At 39.4% G+C, this 17,053-nt stretch overlaps 1 protein-coding gene across 1 annotated transcript in view; it reads right to left on the bottom strand.

Annotated features, from left to right (window-relative positions):
- LOC109931929 (thymocyte selection-associated high mobility group box protein TOX) overlaps positions 1 to 17,053 on the bottom strand; it is a 90,903-nt gene that overhangs the window by 44,594 nt on the left and 29,256 nt on the right. Inside the window, exons 3-4 of the mRNA XM_048595712.1 lie at positions 13,724 to 13,858; positions 421 to 699 (exon numbers count right to left, since the gene is read on the bottom strand). Coding sequence (XP_048451669.1) covers positions 421 to 699; positions 13,724 to 13,858 — 414 coding nt within the window. The remainder of the gene's footprint in view (positions 1 to 420; positions 700 to 13,723; positions 13,859 to 17,053) is intronic.

The raw sequence follows: 17,053 nt of genomic DNA, 5'->3' as shown, positions 1-17,053 counted from the left end.
TCTGATGAAGGGTCTAGGCCCGAAACGTCAGCCTTCCTACTCCTATGATGCTGCTTGGCCTGCTGTGTTCATCCAGCTCTACACCTTGTTATCTCAGATTCTCCAGCATCTGAAGTTCCTACTATCTCAGCTTAACAAGCAACAGTGGATTAACAAATCACCGATGGATGGACCTTTAGAATGTCAGAGCAATGGAAAAAGCCTTTAGGCCCTTTAAGTTTGTTCCATCATTCACTTAGATTACGGCTGGTCTACCCAACTCCTTTTCCTGCACTATCCCCATATCTGCTGATTCAATCACCTTGGATTAATGAAAGTTATCCACTGATCTTTAGTTCAGTTGTTTTTTATCTACTGTCTGTCTCAGTAACTCCTCCAAGTCATTGCATTGGAAGCTTTACATAACAGAGCTTTACACACCTTGGATGTCTCATCGGTTTCATCTTCATGGACTGAGCTGGATGGTGATGGGGTAGCAGACTTGCTTCCTGGTGGGGATGGTGAGCTGTGTTGGATAGCATTTCCTCCCATATGAAGACCAAGTTGTGCACTGAGCTGTGACTGGTTTATAGTGGTCAGCTGACCACGTTGCATTGCTCCCGGGTGTCTGATGTCTGTAGATTGGATAGCAGATCTCATAATTGACATCTGTGGGTGAGCACTGTAATGAGTAGTTTCTGTGTTTCCCAGATCATGCATCTGGAAAAGAAAATGATGGTGGTGGGGAAATAATAAAATTTACTGAAGAAACACACACATTTGTACACGGAGATTGATGGCTTTGATTATACTAAGATCAGATTGATCACACCTGTTTTATTGCAACTCATCCCATGTAAATTATGAAAACACATTTTATTAAGGTTAATATATTATTACATATTGATAAGAAACCACTCCTGGAACTATATCCTGACCAAGGAAATGTCTGCATGATTAATTTTGTGCATAGATGCATTTAATTCTAAGTAGTGAGAGATTAAAATGCAAAATTTCAATTGCCACTTATAAGCAACCTTACTGCACATTGTGCAATGTGCTAAGCAATGTGTTTTTTCACATAGATTGTTGGTTGCAGTTTTCAGAGGTGGCAATCTGTTGCTGAAAGTGATATTTCCCATTGTACATATTTTTTAACACCAGAGTTCATAAACCAGAAACTAGGAAAAACTTCGTTCTGTGACCTTTGTTTGCTAGGTCTACAATGAGACACAGTTGAATTAATTTGTAAACTTTAAAAAAAAACTTTAGTGAAACACGTTATGCTTGTCTCTCAATATTTATAAATATTTCAGACACCAAGATGTCAAATTGTTTATGCAAGTCTGAAATAGTATATATTCACATCTATTGTGATCAGATCAGTGCACCATCAAAAAGTCACAGCAAACATGGTACCTCGAGGGTGTCATGTGAAAGCTGTTTCAACAGTGATCTTATCTCACCAAGAAACTCATGTTATTGAGCTCTGAAATGTTACCAAACTAGCACCATGTGTTAGTGACTATCTGTACTACTGTTAATCCAAGATCCCAGTACTATCAAGCTTAACCTCAATCTTATGTGATGAAATTCACTGTTTCTTTGAAGAAGAGGCTCCAGCTGTGTGAAGTTATCTATCCTTGAGCAAAAACTGTTGTCTGCTTCAATTGGCATTGAGACCGACCATAGCTCAATTGGCAAATACACCATATGGCCCGATACTGAGGCTTATGAAAGTTAAGTGCTTATCTTTATTTCGAGCCTCATGGCATCCCTAAGAGATTTATTGCCACTAAATCTTTTAAAAGTTGTCTGCTTTATTTTGTGAGCTGAGAGATGCAGAGATGCAGGAGGTCTCTTTTTATGCTGAATTGGCAAATTTCACATAACAGAGCAGGAACAGACCCACCAATGACCTCAACATCTCAAACTAAAGGTAAGAACTTACTAATCTTGTTCTTACTATAGTCATAGAGGTCTGCAGCACAGAAAAAGGCCCCTTGGTGCATCAAGACTGCACCAATCAAAAACAACTATTGAAGTATTCTAATCCCATTTTCCAGCACTTCTCCCATAGCCTTATGTGCCTTGACATCACAAGTGCACATCGAAATATCTATAAAATGTGATGAGGTTTCCTGTGTCTACCACCCTCACAGGTAGTGAGTTCCAGATTCCCATCAGTCTCTTGGGTGAGAAAGCTTTTTCTCACATGCCCTCTAAACCACTTGCTCCTTACCCTAAATCTATACCCCTGGTCACTGATCCCTCCATCAAGGTGAAAAGTTTCTTTCTGTCTACGCTATCTTTATCCCTCATTATTTTACACATCTCCATCATATCTACCCTCAATCTTGTGTGCTCCAAGGGAAACATCCCAGGCTGTCCAATCTCTCTTCATAACTAAAATCTCCAGCACAGACAACATCCTGGTAAAGGGATCCAGGTTTGATTCCCCTCCCAGGTGACTGTCTGTGTAGAGTTTGCACATTCTCCCAGTGGGTTTCCTCCGGGTGCTCTGGTTTCCTCCCACAGTCCAAAGATTGGGTGGATTGGCCAAGCTAAATTGCCCATAGTGTCCAGGGATGTGCAGGCTAGGTGGGTTAGCCATGAGAAATGCAGGATTACAGGGATAGAGTAGGGAGGTGAGTCTGAGTGGGATGCTCTTCAGAGCATCAGTGAGGACTCGATGGCCAGCTTCCATATTGTAGGGATTCTATGATTGTATGAAATTTCCTCTGCACTCTCTCCAGTTCAATCACATCCTCCAATAATGTGGATTCCAGAACTGCACACAATACTCTAGGAGTTACCTAACCAACATTTCGTACAGTTCCACAATTGCCTCCATGCTCTTCAACTCCAATGTCTTGGATAATAATATGCTTTATAGCTGCTTTATCCACCTGTCCTGATACCTTGACAGACTGCTGTACGTGCAAACCAAGATCCCTCTGATCCTTGGTGCTTCCTAGGGTCTTACTGCTGATCATGTATTCCCTTGCCTTGTTTGTTCTACCTAAGTGCATTACCTCATACTTACTTGGATTGAATTCCATTTGCTACTGATCAGTCCATCTGTATCCTCCTGTAATCTAAGGCTATCCTCCTCATTATTTGCCACATCATCAATTTTCATATCTTCCACAAACTTGCTGATCAACCCTCCTACATTCAAGTCTAAGTATCTGCCAAAGTATTCTTTCTGCAGCATGTCAAATATTAAGGAATTCCAGAGTTGTTCATTACGATGTACACGTCAATGTTTTTTCTCTCCCCACACCATAAACATCAACAATGTGGTAATTCATTACCTAGTATTTGTTCTCCATATAAGTCAGTTACAGATCTTAAATGGAGTGACATCATTTGTAAGAGGTATAAACACCTTATTTTTATGGGATTCACATTGCTGTACAGGGATCTTTAGGATATTAGCACCCAGGGATGAAACAATTGTGTCCAAGCCCCTGGACCAATATTGGCAGCTGCTCTTGACTTACTATACTAGGAACCACCTGACTGAATGACTTGATTGAGAACTGTTCCTCTTACACTTTGACATATGACCATTTGCGTGAAGCACATGCAGTGTGTTTGGTGCATACGTTGCTGGCACATGGTGTAGGTGTGAGATTGATGTAGCATAGTACCATCAAACAATTTGACTGATGACGTGGTGCCTGGCTTTGTGTCGACACTAAACAGCAGGCCAGATAGACCTACAGTGAGCTTTTAAGATCACAAAATAAAAAGAGAAGGCATGGCAAGGCAGGAATGCTGTCAGCATTAAAGTAGGTACAAAGTGAATGGGCACAAAGACTGAGCAGGGAATCCTGAAATGCACTGTGGTCTAATCATGAGATGGGTGCCCTTTCCCTGGGTGCTAAATGTCTTTACAGCAGCATTGCAATGAGAGGTGCTGGTGCACTCTACAGTACAGAGCCACACTGTCAGTGGGTCAGAGAGAGCTATGATAAGGCTGAAATGTTTCAGATGCCAAGGTTAACGTGTGGTCATTGTCCATTGAGTGTGGCTTTAGATTTTGATGATTGGGGTTGAAGCTTGATGTCCAGGGGAGTAAGCATTGCTAGAATCGTGAGGTACCTGATTTGATTTCCATGTTGAGAATTCTTGGTGTCTAGTTTCTATCTAGTGGGTGGCAGGATGGGAAGCTGCACATTAACAAGACGAGATTAGCTAACAATAAGATATTAATGTACGCTAATATATTCAATCAGGTCTCTCGCTATTTAACACTTTGTTGGAAAACTGGACTTCTTGCTCTTCAAACTCTTTGTTAGACAGCTCACTGATTTTCTCAACTTTCTCACCATGGCCCATGTCATTAAGGATAGGGAAGATTCCATTCACAATCTTGGCAAAGTAAAACCCAAATATGAGTTGCTATATAACAGCTAATGAAATACAACAAATCACCTTTAAGGTCATAACATCACCATCACAGCTATAATTTTAAATGACCACAACTACCAACAATACTACAGCAAGTATATATATTTACCTAGCTTGTTTAATACAGATGTACATCTGAAAATAAACGAAATGTCAGAGTGGAGGTGTCAAATTGGGAGATAGAGATCTTGGTCAAAGAGGTCAGCTCAAAGGAAGGTGTTCAAGGAGATGAAGAGTTTGAATGTTTGAAGTGTGATTATTCTGCATTTATGGTGATGTACATTAGATCAGTAGAACATATAGGATACATTGAAAAATTAACAAATACGATAAAAGAAAGGTAGAGGTCAACATGAAATGATTATTTTGACTTCTCACACAAAAAAAGCCGATTTAGCTCATCTAGCAAAAATGGACAAGACAGAAATACGAAGCAAGCATTCGAATGCAGCTCCTTGGTGAGGTTGCAAGTGATTACCACATTGGTTACTTTTTTTAAATTCATTCACAAGATGTGGGTGTCACTGAGCAGACCAGCATTTATTGCCTGTACCTAGTTACCCAGAGGGCAGTTGAGAGTCACCCACATTGCTGTGGGTCTAGAATCACATGCAGGCCAGACCAGGTAAGGATGGCAGATTTCCATCCCTGAAGGATGTTAGTGAACCAGATGGGCTTTTCCAACAATCATGGCATTTTTATTTTTAGACCTTTTTTTATTGAATTTAAATTCCACCGTCTGCCATGATGGGATTTAAACCAGGTCCCCAGAATGTTGTCTGAGTTTCGGATTAAAAGTGAAATGATAATACCACGAGGTCATTGTCTCCCCTTTCTTGCATTACAAGAAGCAGGCACTTTGAAAAGTATTTCACTGTGTCACAACTCACTGGGGAAGCACAATGGAACTCAAGTTCTACTGTTTCCAGAGTCGTCAGCATCAAAATGTTTATAAAAGTACATAAAATTGCCCAAAATGTTTATATTTTAGACCCAAGTTGACTGCAAAGACCAGTTTAATGCACTTAACAAGGATTACTATAACTGTGCAAATATAGATGGCAGTGATGTATACCATCATGATAGAGCCTGCCACCCCTCCTCCTCCCACTTTGGGCTAGTCCATTGGCTTCTCCACCTACCCACTGGCTGCACAGTTGACCATAAGGCCAGGAAGAATGCAATAAGTGAGGTGGCATGTGAGACATTGATGGTTTGTTTCTGTGTGTACCCAGGAGTTGGCCTGCAAAGCTGTGTCTTGGCGAGTGCATGGTCACTGTGCCACCTACCAGTGGCACTGGCAATGGACACACCCTATTGCTAGAATTCTCACTGCTGTTTCTGACAGATCCTATTTACATGGAGAGGAAAAGGAGGCAGAATTCATGCATGGAGGGCACTGGAACACAGCAAGGGCATTTGAACTAATGTTGGGCCATTTGGCCTGTCGAGTCTCATTTTTTGCTGGTTGGAGGTCTATGACATGTTTTGCATGGTGTGACTTACAATTTATAGGAATATTTGTTAGTGCTCATAAAAATTAACTGATGAAGTCTGTGAAATAGTCAAGCTCTTGAGATTTTTTAAAAATCTCCAGTCCTTTAAAACAACCTACTGAGTCCCTGAGCTGAATAAAAATGATTTCCTGCAGTTTCAATAGATGGTTATTGACAGAAACATGTGGTCTACTGTTACAGTATTATTAGAATTATTATTGTATTCGTTTTAATGCAGCTTGACTGCTTCCACAAATCATCATTAACACAGTGAGGAGCGATATGTTCCCAGATTGATTGACATTCCAAGAGGTTATTAAGTGATTAACTGCCTTTGATGTGGGTTATGAGTACAAATATTTGTTTTTACAATGGATTAAGTATATGGAGGTGACCCTTTAGGGGTTTATAATATCATGAGGGGCATGGATTGGGTGAATAGACAAGGTCTTTTCCCCAGGGTAGGGGAGCCCAAACTAGATGGCATAGGTTTAATGTAAGAGGGGAAAGATTTAAAAGGGACCTGACGGACAACTTTTTGACGCAGTGGATGGCGTGTGTATGGAATGAGCTGCCAGAGGAAGTGATGGAAGCTGGTACAATTACAACATTTAAAAGGCATCTGGATGTGTATATAAATAGGAAGGGTTTTGAGGGATATGGGCTAAATGCTAGCAAATGGTTTTAGATTAATTTAGGATATCTGGTTAGCATGGATGAGTTGGACAGAAGGGTCTGTTTCTGTGCCAAACATTTCTATGAATCCACGAGGAGATCAAAATGTGCTTAAAAGACTTCTGTTGATTAGCATTTGTATGTTGTGAAATCTGAAATAGAAATTTAAAATTTTACTTTATTTAACTTGAGCATGGCTCCTGAGATCTGCCCATTGTGGATTCTGGAGTTAATTAATGGGGGCATGAGTTGGCATGAATGGGTACATTATCCATTTTTGTGCTCATTTAATGGATTAGATTTAACAAACTGAACCAGTACTGAGACCGAAGCAATTCTTTTATTCACGCAATCAATCATAGTAGCAAACAACTAAATTCTGTGGTCAATTGCAAAGCCTACACTGATAAATACTGCAACTGATTTGTGATTATCCACTGTTTATTTAGGAACATAAAAGCACAATATTATTTAGATCTATTTAAAATCTTCCTTAGGCAGCCAATTTCATAGAATTATTCAACAATTTTCTCTTTTAACAAAATCACATTCAGTTTTCTTCTGTGCACTGCAAGTGGTTTACTTATATGCTTCTGCCACTTAACCTGAATGCCCACAACAGTGGATCAGTGAAAAGTGAAACTTTATTCATATTTAATCATAAGTATTGAAAGCATATTCCAAATTTAAAAATAAAATAAACAATGGATTTCCATTCATTTGAGATTGTCTGGACTAATTTAAAATGCACCATACAGAAAGAGTATTGCATTTATATGTAGTAAAGTCAGAGAACAATATAGTCTAAGAATAGTCTAAGTTGTAAATGAGGCAAGAGAAGACCAGATCAAGCAACATCCAACTTGATTCACACACTGACCCTGCAACTGATTCATTGATGAAGTCTCTAGGTCCATTCTTTGACAGATTTAAATCCTGCTCGTAACTTTTTGATAAAGCAATAAACCCTAAATTTAAAACTAGCTCTCTTTTTAAGTAAATTAAATTATTTTGTACTGAATATGGTGAACCTTGCAATATATTATTTGCTTTCAAAGATTAAATTCAATTCATACTGAAGTCATTATTATCAGGATCACAGTCAATAATATATAGTTTGCAGGGAAAAAGAAACATGCTCAATCACTGATATAAAATCACTGACCACTGCTCACAACTTAGCCAATTCATGATCATTTAAATCTATTCTCAGTGACAGCTTCTTAATGAGGTCAGAAATCACACAACACCAGGTCATAGTCCACATGTATACTTGAAAACACAAGCTTTCGAAGCCTTACTCCTTCTTCAGGTATTAGTGAGAGAGGTAGTATCAGACACAGAATTTATAAGTAAAAGATCAAAGGGTCACACCACTGATGAGGATGTACTAAACAAACATAAGATGCTGTTAAATCTTAAATCAGATAGAAGGTTTTAATTGATTAATCTGTATATGTAAATCCCCAAATTCCTTTCAAGTCACGATCCTGAGATAAATAAAGGTTTTATCAGTGTAAAGAAGAGGTGGCATTTTAGGTCAGACAATGCATGTTAGGTGTGAGACCTTGTTCAGAATCGGTTTGTGGTTTAGTTTTATTTTTAAATTAGGAACTTATAAAACACCACAATGACTGACTGTCTATAGATTGCGTGCTTTTTGAACAAAGTAGAATGTATCTGCAAATATAAATTCACCCATAGATTCACGTGCGTGTGTGTGTGTGTATGTGGGGGGGTGTGTGTGTGTGTGTGTGTGTGGGTGTTTGTGCACGTGTGTGTGTGCATATGTGTGTGTGGGGATATGTGTGTGTGTGTGTGTGTGTGTGTCGGGAAGAGAGAGAGAGTGAGAGAGAGAGAGAAAGAGTGTGTGTGGGAGAGAGCGTTTTATAAAATTTTAGAAACAAAACCAGTCTGACTCCAAACCAAAACACAAACAGATCCTAAACAAGGCCTCACACCTAACATGCATTGTCTGACCTAAAATGTCACCACTTCTTAACACTGATAAAACCTTTAGTTGTCTCAGGACCATGACTTTAAAGGAATTTGGGGATTTACATATACAGATTAATCAATTAAAACCTTTTAACTGATTAAAGATTTAATAGCATATTAGGTTTGTTTAGTACGTGCTCAGGAGTGGTGTGATCCTTTGATCTTATAAATTCTGTGTCTGATACTACTTTTCTCACTAACACCTGAAGAAGGAGTAAGAGTCCAAAAGTTTGTGTTTCTAAATAAACCTGTTGGATTATAACCCGGTGTCGGGTGATTTCTGACCTTGTCCACCCCAGTCCAACACCTGCACCTCCACATCATAGCTTCTTAAATGACACAGCAGAACTTTTTAAGTGCTGGATATAGATTGTACTTTATATTTTCAACTAAAAATGTTTTTCCTTCTGTTTCTATTTCCACGTGTAAGCTGGAATCCTCTGCTTCTAGAAGCTAGGAGTTGGGAATGTGGTAAAACAGTGTCTACACAAACCCTGCTGCCTCAACTAGAATTAAACTGGGGGCAGGAACAGTTCACGGTTACCTTTTCTGACCCACTCATAGTGGCCAGCACAGGACCATTTAAGAAGCTCAGCTCTCTGCTGCTGAGATTGCAAAATTTGTGAGTGGGCCTGGTGCCGTGCGGTTTATACAATTGTCAGCTGTCTGGGGGTGTCCTCTGATTGACGGATGGGGCCTAGCTGTCTGCTGAGAGTCCACCTCTACCCATTGCTGTAGATTCTGTTCCCTTTTCTCCCTGTTGTCCCTAATCTCAGAAGCCCACCGCCATTACCACAGACACACACAATTCGCTTTCCCTGGTCCTCTTGTGATCATGTGGACTCTTCCAGCAGCAACCATAGCCTCCTCCATCATGCTGCCAAGTTGTGAAAGCTGCTGGCCTCTGATTGGCTGGCTGCTCTCGCCAGTGGAAATTCTGCTCCTGGGATCTTCCTTCCAGTTAAAGGCCCATCAGTGACCTTATCAAAGCCTGATTACTATTACATTTACCAGGCCTTCCAGCTGGCTGCAAAGATATGTACCTCCTCGGTAAGATTCCGCCTGTAGAATTGTTTGGCTCTGGAACTAGCTGCTGCACAAGCGAAAGCAATAATTCCTAAATAGAAACTTCTGTTGAAGGGTCCACAATTAAAATTTCAACTGTTCTCTTTATAGCAACTGCCTGACCAGCTGTTTGTTTGTAGTAATTTTGTGTTTGTTTCACATTTTCAGAATCTGTGATTTTTTTTGCTGATAATGATGGTATTAGATGTGTTTCTTGAAGTTAGTAGCTTGAGTTAATTGCCAGAATGTTAGGTGTAATTGTATTCTATTGCATTAATGTTTACTCTCAAATATTCCATGCTGTTCTAATTACTGCAGTGCTCACAACATTGTGCAACAGGATCATGAAATCAGTTGGAGTTCTGCTAAGTCCTTTTTGTAAATGATATTTTTTAAAACTACATACAGATGTTCCTACTGTGGAACAAATAAATTTCAAACTAATAAAAATGTCAATTAAAAAGAATTCATGCACTGCAAGAGGTATTATTCATATATCCTGAAATTACTCAAATGGGTTTCAGGTTAAAATAACAACTGAAAAACTTGAAATAAATAAATTGTGTCAGGTATTTTGGCGAGAAAAACAATTTTAAAATTCATTTATATGTAATTTCTAAGTTCAAACTGGTCGAGTATTAACATTATTGAATTGCTACTTCATTGTCAGCAAAACCTGGGATAAATGGTGTGGACAAGACTACGGCTTATCCAATAGGTCTAACATACTAAAATACTCTCAGATCTGCACAGCATCTGGTGAAAGTTATGCAAATCAAGCTTTTAGAGTCAGATTTGTTGTCAAAGTTTTAAGTACAGCAATTTAAATAATTGTTTAATATTGCATAACACTAGCAGATGTTTCACTAACTCTGCATGGCCTCCAGGAATATTTTGCAACAGGTACAACATCGACCAAATGCTCTGATTCTCACTTACGTGTGAGCAATTAGCAGACACATGCTTCAAATGTTTACAACATGTCCTTGTGCTAAGCTAAAGTACTCAGCAATATTTTTTCCAAAATATTAATTCATCAAATAAAACTGTCATAGAAAGAACACTTATTTGCCACAAAATTGGAATAGTCATCTCAGTTTTCATATGTTCAAATACAGAAGCTAAAACCAAAACTAGAAAAGTGGTAAGTTTACCATTGCCCTTTGCTTTGAACTGAGGAGTGTTTCTGGTGATTACAGGGAATTATTTTAACTGACAAGATCTTGTAAGTATCATTTTGATCGAGGATCTAATTCTTGACAACAACCATTTTCACTTCAATTTGAGGAACTCTTCACTTTTGCACAAAGACCTATCATTATTGCTGTCATTTCAGTATAATCTACATCAAAACACTAGTGTGTTGGCACTAACTTGTAAGTATTACATTGCTGCCTCTGTTTTGGCTAGCTGTTCTTTATGACTGCAAATTGTACAGCAGTTGACAGACTGTGAAACCAATGTTGGTAGCCCTGAGGCTTGGTTTGTTAGTGTTCCTTACCAGCTGCTACCTATGTGGTGTGAGCAAGCTGATCTGGAAATATGCCAACTTTCAGCAAAAGAAATCAGGTATCTCTGCAACCTTCCCATTTACCCCTCGCTGTCACCGCTTGACACAGAGCAGCGGTGAGTGTGATCCCCAGGGCTACTGAACTACACAGTTTAATGCAACTGCGGTATAAGGCTGTATTTACTGCTGTTAACTACATAGTACTGGCAATGACTCTTTAGTTCACTGACTATTTGGTGGTTCGCCAAGCTGCTTTCTACATGAACTGCAGATAATATTGTTACTGTAAACTTTAAAAGGGGTGACAGTTTTGAAGTATAACAAGAGTTTGCAGTTATCTTACTTGTTACAAAAGCTTTTAGAAATAAGCCTTGGAGATATGTCTTCAATGCCCTAATCTTCATTCAACAAAACCATGTTTTGTGTTACATTCATCAAACACTAATGGATCTTTATTTTATTATCTCTCTTTTCCTACAATCACTGCAGCATGAGTCTATGGATACTGTTTACCCTTTGGTGTCTTGGCAATGTTGTTATGTGTAATCCTGGGCAATGAGTGCCATAAGACTATTTGTCATACAGAACCACACCAAGCTCAATACTGATCTCACCTGCCATCCACTTCTGCACATTAACAAGGTAGCACCAAGTGGATAACAATTCCATAGAATTCCATAGATTCCTTACAGTGTGAAAACAGGCCATTCAAACCATCAAGTCCATATCGACTCTCCGAAGAGCATCCCACCAAGACTCACCTCCCTACCCTGCCCCTGTAACCCTGCATTTCCCATGGCCAATCCATGTAACCTACACATCCCTGGACACTATGAACAATTGAGCATGGCCAATCCATCATAAACTGCACATCTTTAGAAAATGGGAAGAAACTGGAGCACCCGGGAGAATGAGACAGGGACAATGTGCAAACACCACACAGACAGTCGCCCAAGGGTGCATGAATTAGGAGTGGGAACCTTGGCTCACTCTCCCCTTTTGCCTTCTCCCCACCACCTGAAGCTAAGCTTTATCAACAGGAGTAGAGAGGAGTTTTTCCGATGCTGGATGGCCATTTCTCATCTGAAAAACTGATAGCCAGCAATTAAAAACCAGTCCACAGTTTCCCTTTGTGTCTATATATGGGTGACCAACCCACTTACTGGTGCACCCAGGTGGAGCTGCCAGTCTGTTTGACAGTCCTTCTACATCTCCCAGGGTCATTTGCACTGATCTGTCACTCAGCTCAACATGGGAACTAACTTGTAGACAATGAGTAATTAGGGATAATTGTGTGCCCACAGCTAAACATGTTGCTCATACAGGTACAAATGGGTGTCACAAGAGTTGCTCTGGGGGCTTCACACATGTCTCCTACCAACTGGGGAATCACTGTGGCCTGCACAAGTTGGTGACTGCATGAGCCAATTCTTATATTAACATAGTCATCAGAGGAGCTCAACAACAGTGGCTGTTAAATGCAGCACACAATAACATTGATTTAGCAGACTGAAGGAAATGGATTACTGTTGTATTAATAGCTGAAATTGTCCCTTATTGAATAATTTAATATGCTTAATATGATGTAATGTTCATATAATATAAATGCTTTAATATCTAAGTTAAAAAACATTAAGAATGTATACATGCATATTTAAAACAAGTTCACTTCTCTCCCCAAGATTCTTCAGTCAGAGAGATCCATGAGGCAATATGATGACCAATATAGAAAAAGAATGGTGTGATGGGGCAGATTGGCTTGACCAGTCAGGTTAGGAGCTTGAAACTATTTAAATGGAAACAAAAAGGTGGCACAGTTAAACTGACTGTGAATTTGTAGAATATCATGAAAACCCACTGAGTTTACAATGTCCTGAGGAAATCTTAGTCTGGCCCCTTTGTCATCCCAGTTTCACAAACACAAATTTGATGTTGAGTGTTCTGTGATTTACATGAGCAAGCCTCTCAGTTGTATCAAGCTATTATGTGTAGGAGTTAGGGACGGAGAATAAATGTGTTTGTTTTCACTGGAACGCAGGAGGTCGAGGGGTGCCCTGATAGAGGTTTATTAGATTGTGAATGGCATGAATAAAGTATGAGGCTTTTTCCCCAGAGTGGAGGGATCAGTTACTAGGGGACACAGGTTCAAGGGGCAAGGGGGTAAGTTTAAAAGAGATGTGCGAGGCAAGTTTTTCACACAAAGGGGCGGTGAGTGTCTGGAACGCGCTGCCAGAGGAGGTGGTGGAAGCAGACACAGTAGCAGCATTCAAGAAGCACCTGGGTGAATACAGTAGTAGGAAGGGAATAGAGGGATACGGATGCTGTAAGTGAAGACAGTTTCAGTATGGAAGGGCACAATGTGTCAGCGCAGGCTTGGAGGGCCGAAGGGCCAGTTGCTTTTCTGTACAGTTCTTTGTTTTTTGCCAACACAGTGCCACATTCTAACATGTATTTGTTTTAAAAATAAACAAGGTGTGGAGCCATGTAAAATGCACATTTCTCCTATCGCCACTTCCAAATTCCATCTGGGTCCTGTATACATCCCGGGATGACAATTAGTATGTAACAAGGAGGCTCCTACCTGAGACAGGTGGGCACCTGGCTGCCTTTGCGAAGGCCCCAGTGAAAATGCGGACGGATGGATTGGGAGCCGGCACCCCGTTCCCGACGAACAGAGACCGTCAAAATTGGGGCCATTATGTTTACGTTGCTTTGCCTACACAAGAAAAGGGGCAGAATAAAAGAACAAATCTAAGGCTGTTCAGTAATCCATTAGCACGTAGCAACATAAAATACTTGGAAGTGTGCTGCTAAAGTGGCTTCATACAGTTTATCTACTGCATTGCACACCTTCATTTAGAGATGCTGGCAGTAATATTTACAAAGAGATGAGGAAGGAGGATTTCTGGAGAGCAAACCTGGACATCCTGCTGAAATGTGCTTTTCAACACAATTTCGTGCCCAACAGTCTAGCTGGATTGACAGCTGCCTGCCTGTTGGGCAGGGAAATGAGTGGAACTAGACCACTAGTGGAGAAAAGTGAGACTGGGGAAGATAGAGGTCATGGGAGAGATTATAGTCAGCAGAAGATTAAAGTTGTTGGGAAGATCCTAGGTCAGAGAGAAGATGGAAGTCAATGATCACTGGGGGTCAGTGAATGTTCTAACCCACCCATTCTTTAGGGATGGCACAGCTTCTGTTCCGAGATGGAAAGTAGGCAGTTACCAGCACAACACAACAAAAAATGAAGAACTGTGGATGCTGGAAATATGAAACAAAAGCGGAAATTGCTGGAGAAATTCAGCAGATCTGACAGCATCTGTGGAGAAAAAGCAGAGTTAATGTTTTGAGTCCAGTGACCCTTCTAAAGAACAGTTCTGAAGAAAGGTCTTTGGACCTGCAACATTAACTCTGTTTTGTCTCGCAAATGCTGCCAGACCTGCTGAGGTTCTCCAGCAATTTCTGTTTTTGTACCAACAACTACACATGTTGTTTAAAAAGTTTAACTCTGTCTACTTGAATTTAAAATGGACCAAAAATTGTGAGCCCCTGTTAATTTTATGCAATTTAACTGTGAGAAGGGAAACCTAAAGTTGTCTTTTTGAATTTTCAGTTCTCCAAAATCCAATGAAACGACTGCATTGATTTTTTTTCACTATATGATTTCAGTCTTTATCAAGAGGGCATTCAACCGTGAAATTGAAAAACTGTATGCCATTAAATGAATGTTGCCATCTTTTGAGAGACAAAAATATAACCAGCTTAACTGCTGGAATATATAATGACAACAGTCTTCTCAGAAAGCAGTTAAAATAATAGGTCGTTAAATCCCTAACATGTGGTTTGAACAGATACATGATAGATCAGCAACAAAGACAGGGTTCCATTGTTTAAAGATTGATAAAACTGATGTGCTTGCTTAAAACAAAAAAAACTACCTTTCCTTTAAAAAAAACAGACTTTATCTGAGAGAGGAAATGTGGACCACTGAAGGGAACTCTTAAACATGCCTATTGTGACTGAATGGTACAAGAGAAACGCCTGACAATGCATCTGCGATGGTCAGACAGGATTTGAGCACTGAACATACTTGAACTAGTTCTTTTCAAGTTCAACTTCAGAATACACAACTGTCAATAAATTGGCATTCAACTGTCAAGGTCACAAGGCTGATAGAGTGAAAAATCAACATATATGTCATTACAGTAAAAAATTGTGTATTTGTGGATGGAATAAAGGTATATCAGTGCAGCAATGAGCAGCAATTGTTCTTAAGAGAAAATTAAAAATCATGGAACTTTGACATCACACAAAGGCGAATAAGCTGTTATGTATGGTCACACTGTAAGCTGTAAACATTACAGATCTATATTCATATACTTTATTCTAAAATTCAACATAAGTTTTTAATTAATAAAACACAACATGATTTTCCGGTTTGCCACCTTGCTGGCCATAGATAATCTGGTTCATATTTCTTTGGACAATATTTTAGAGGAAGCTAGTGTTGCATTTAAAGTTTAATAAATTAAACTAATTGCATTTAATAACTTGATTACTGTATTTAGGCAACTGATACTGTCTGCACAATATTTCTCAACATTCCAAATGTGAAAATTGACATTAGGATGAGGTAATAATTACATGCTCTTACAACAAAATTTTTTAAAACTGTAACATTCCAGGGAATCATTGTGAACCCAGAAAGATACAAGGCACAAGGTCTTACTGCTGTGAACACTTGGCTCACCTGTAAATGAACAGTTTCTATATTTTGGATTGGAACTGATTATTACTTAACTGTTTAAAACTATCCATAGATTCACAAAACTATGGAATTATTATAGGGCAGAAGGAGCCCATTTGGCCCATGTGTCCCATCACTATATACTTGTATATTTTTCAAGCAGAAAGTGATTGGAGTATGCAGTTAATGTTCCTGCATTAGTGATTTACCTCTCCCCACAATGTTAACAATTACAGAGCCAGACCTCAAAGCCTAATAGGGGAGTCCAGCAGTATATAATACGAATCATACATTTCTGATATTGATTCCTGCTCTAAAGGCTAGAATGTCTGAAGTAGTATAGTCCTTTTAAAGAGATTTTTCAATGGCATCATTGTGTACTTTAATATAAACTTGTTATCAAATCTTTGTTAAATATTTCAAATGTGCAGGTACATCAGGTTAAAGCCCAGTCAATACAACACATATCACTCGAATGTGGTTATAATAAAACAGGTTGCTGCTGCATGATGTAATGGGTCTGAAAGGGTTAATGTCAGTAACTACCGAATCAGATGATATCATATTGTCTTGGGTCAGACATGTCACCCCTGGCTGCTGATAGTCTTAGTAATTATGTTTCATTCGCTGACATAACCTGTACCTGTTATGCTCATGAAATAAGCTACATCTTTTTGTTAAGACAAGTGCCTCTTCTTGTTAAGGTGAATTAGTGGTTTATCAGTTACCACTGTTAACCAAGCAGGCCTTCAGACACGGAACAGAAATGAGTATTGGTTGCAGAACTTTACACCAGCCATTAGCTGGGAGTGGTGAATGCTACAGCATGCACAGCATCATTTTCAATGTTCCTTAAATACCTCGAGGTAATAATGGCGGAAAAAAAATCATACTGGTACTAAAGAAACATTTTTAAAAGACAAGTGAGTTTACCACTTTAGGAATACATAGTCAATCAGCAGTTACATGTGCTTGTACAAATCGTCAGCAGATCACGAGAAAGCAATTGCAGGGCAATAGCATTACTCCAGGTTACAAACCTACACCATGGAGCTTGTAAGGTGCAAAGGAGAAGTAGTGTGGGCCAGTAAGGAAGTAAACAATCCTGTCACACTTGGCTGTTATAGAGTGCTGAGAGAAGGAGCATCGGTAAGCTCAGCTCGA

Source organism: Rhincodon typus, chromosome 4 (assembly GCF_021869965.1).
Source record: "Rhincodon typus isolate 14 chromosome 4, sRhiTyp1.1, whole genome shotgun sequence".
Taxonomy (NCBI): domain Eukaryota; kingdom Metazoa; phylum Chordata; class Chondrichthyes; order Orectolobiformes; family Rhincodontidae; genus Rhincodon; species Rhincodon typus.
The sequence above is the reverse complement of the archived record's forward strand: the minus strand, read 5'-3'. Positions and strand labels throughout refer to the sequence as shown.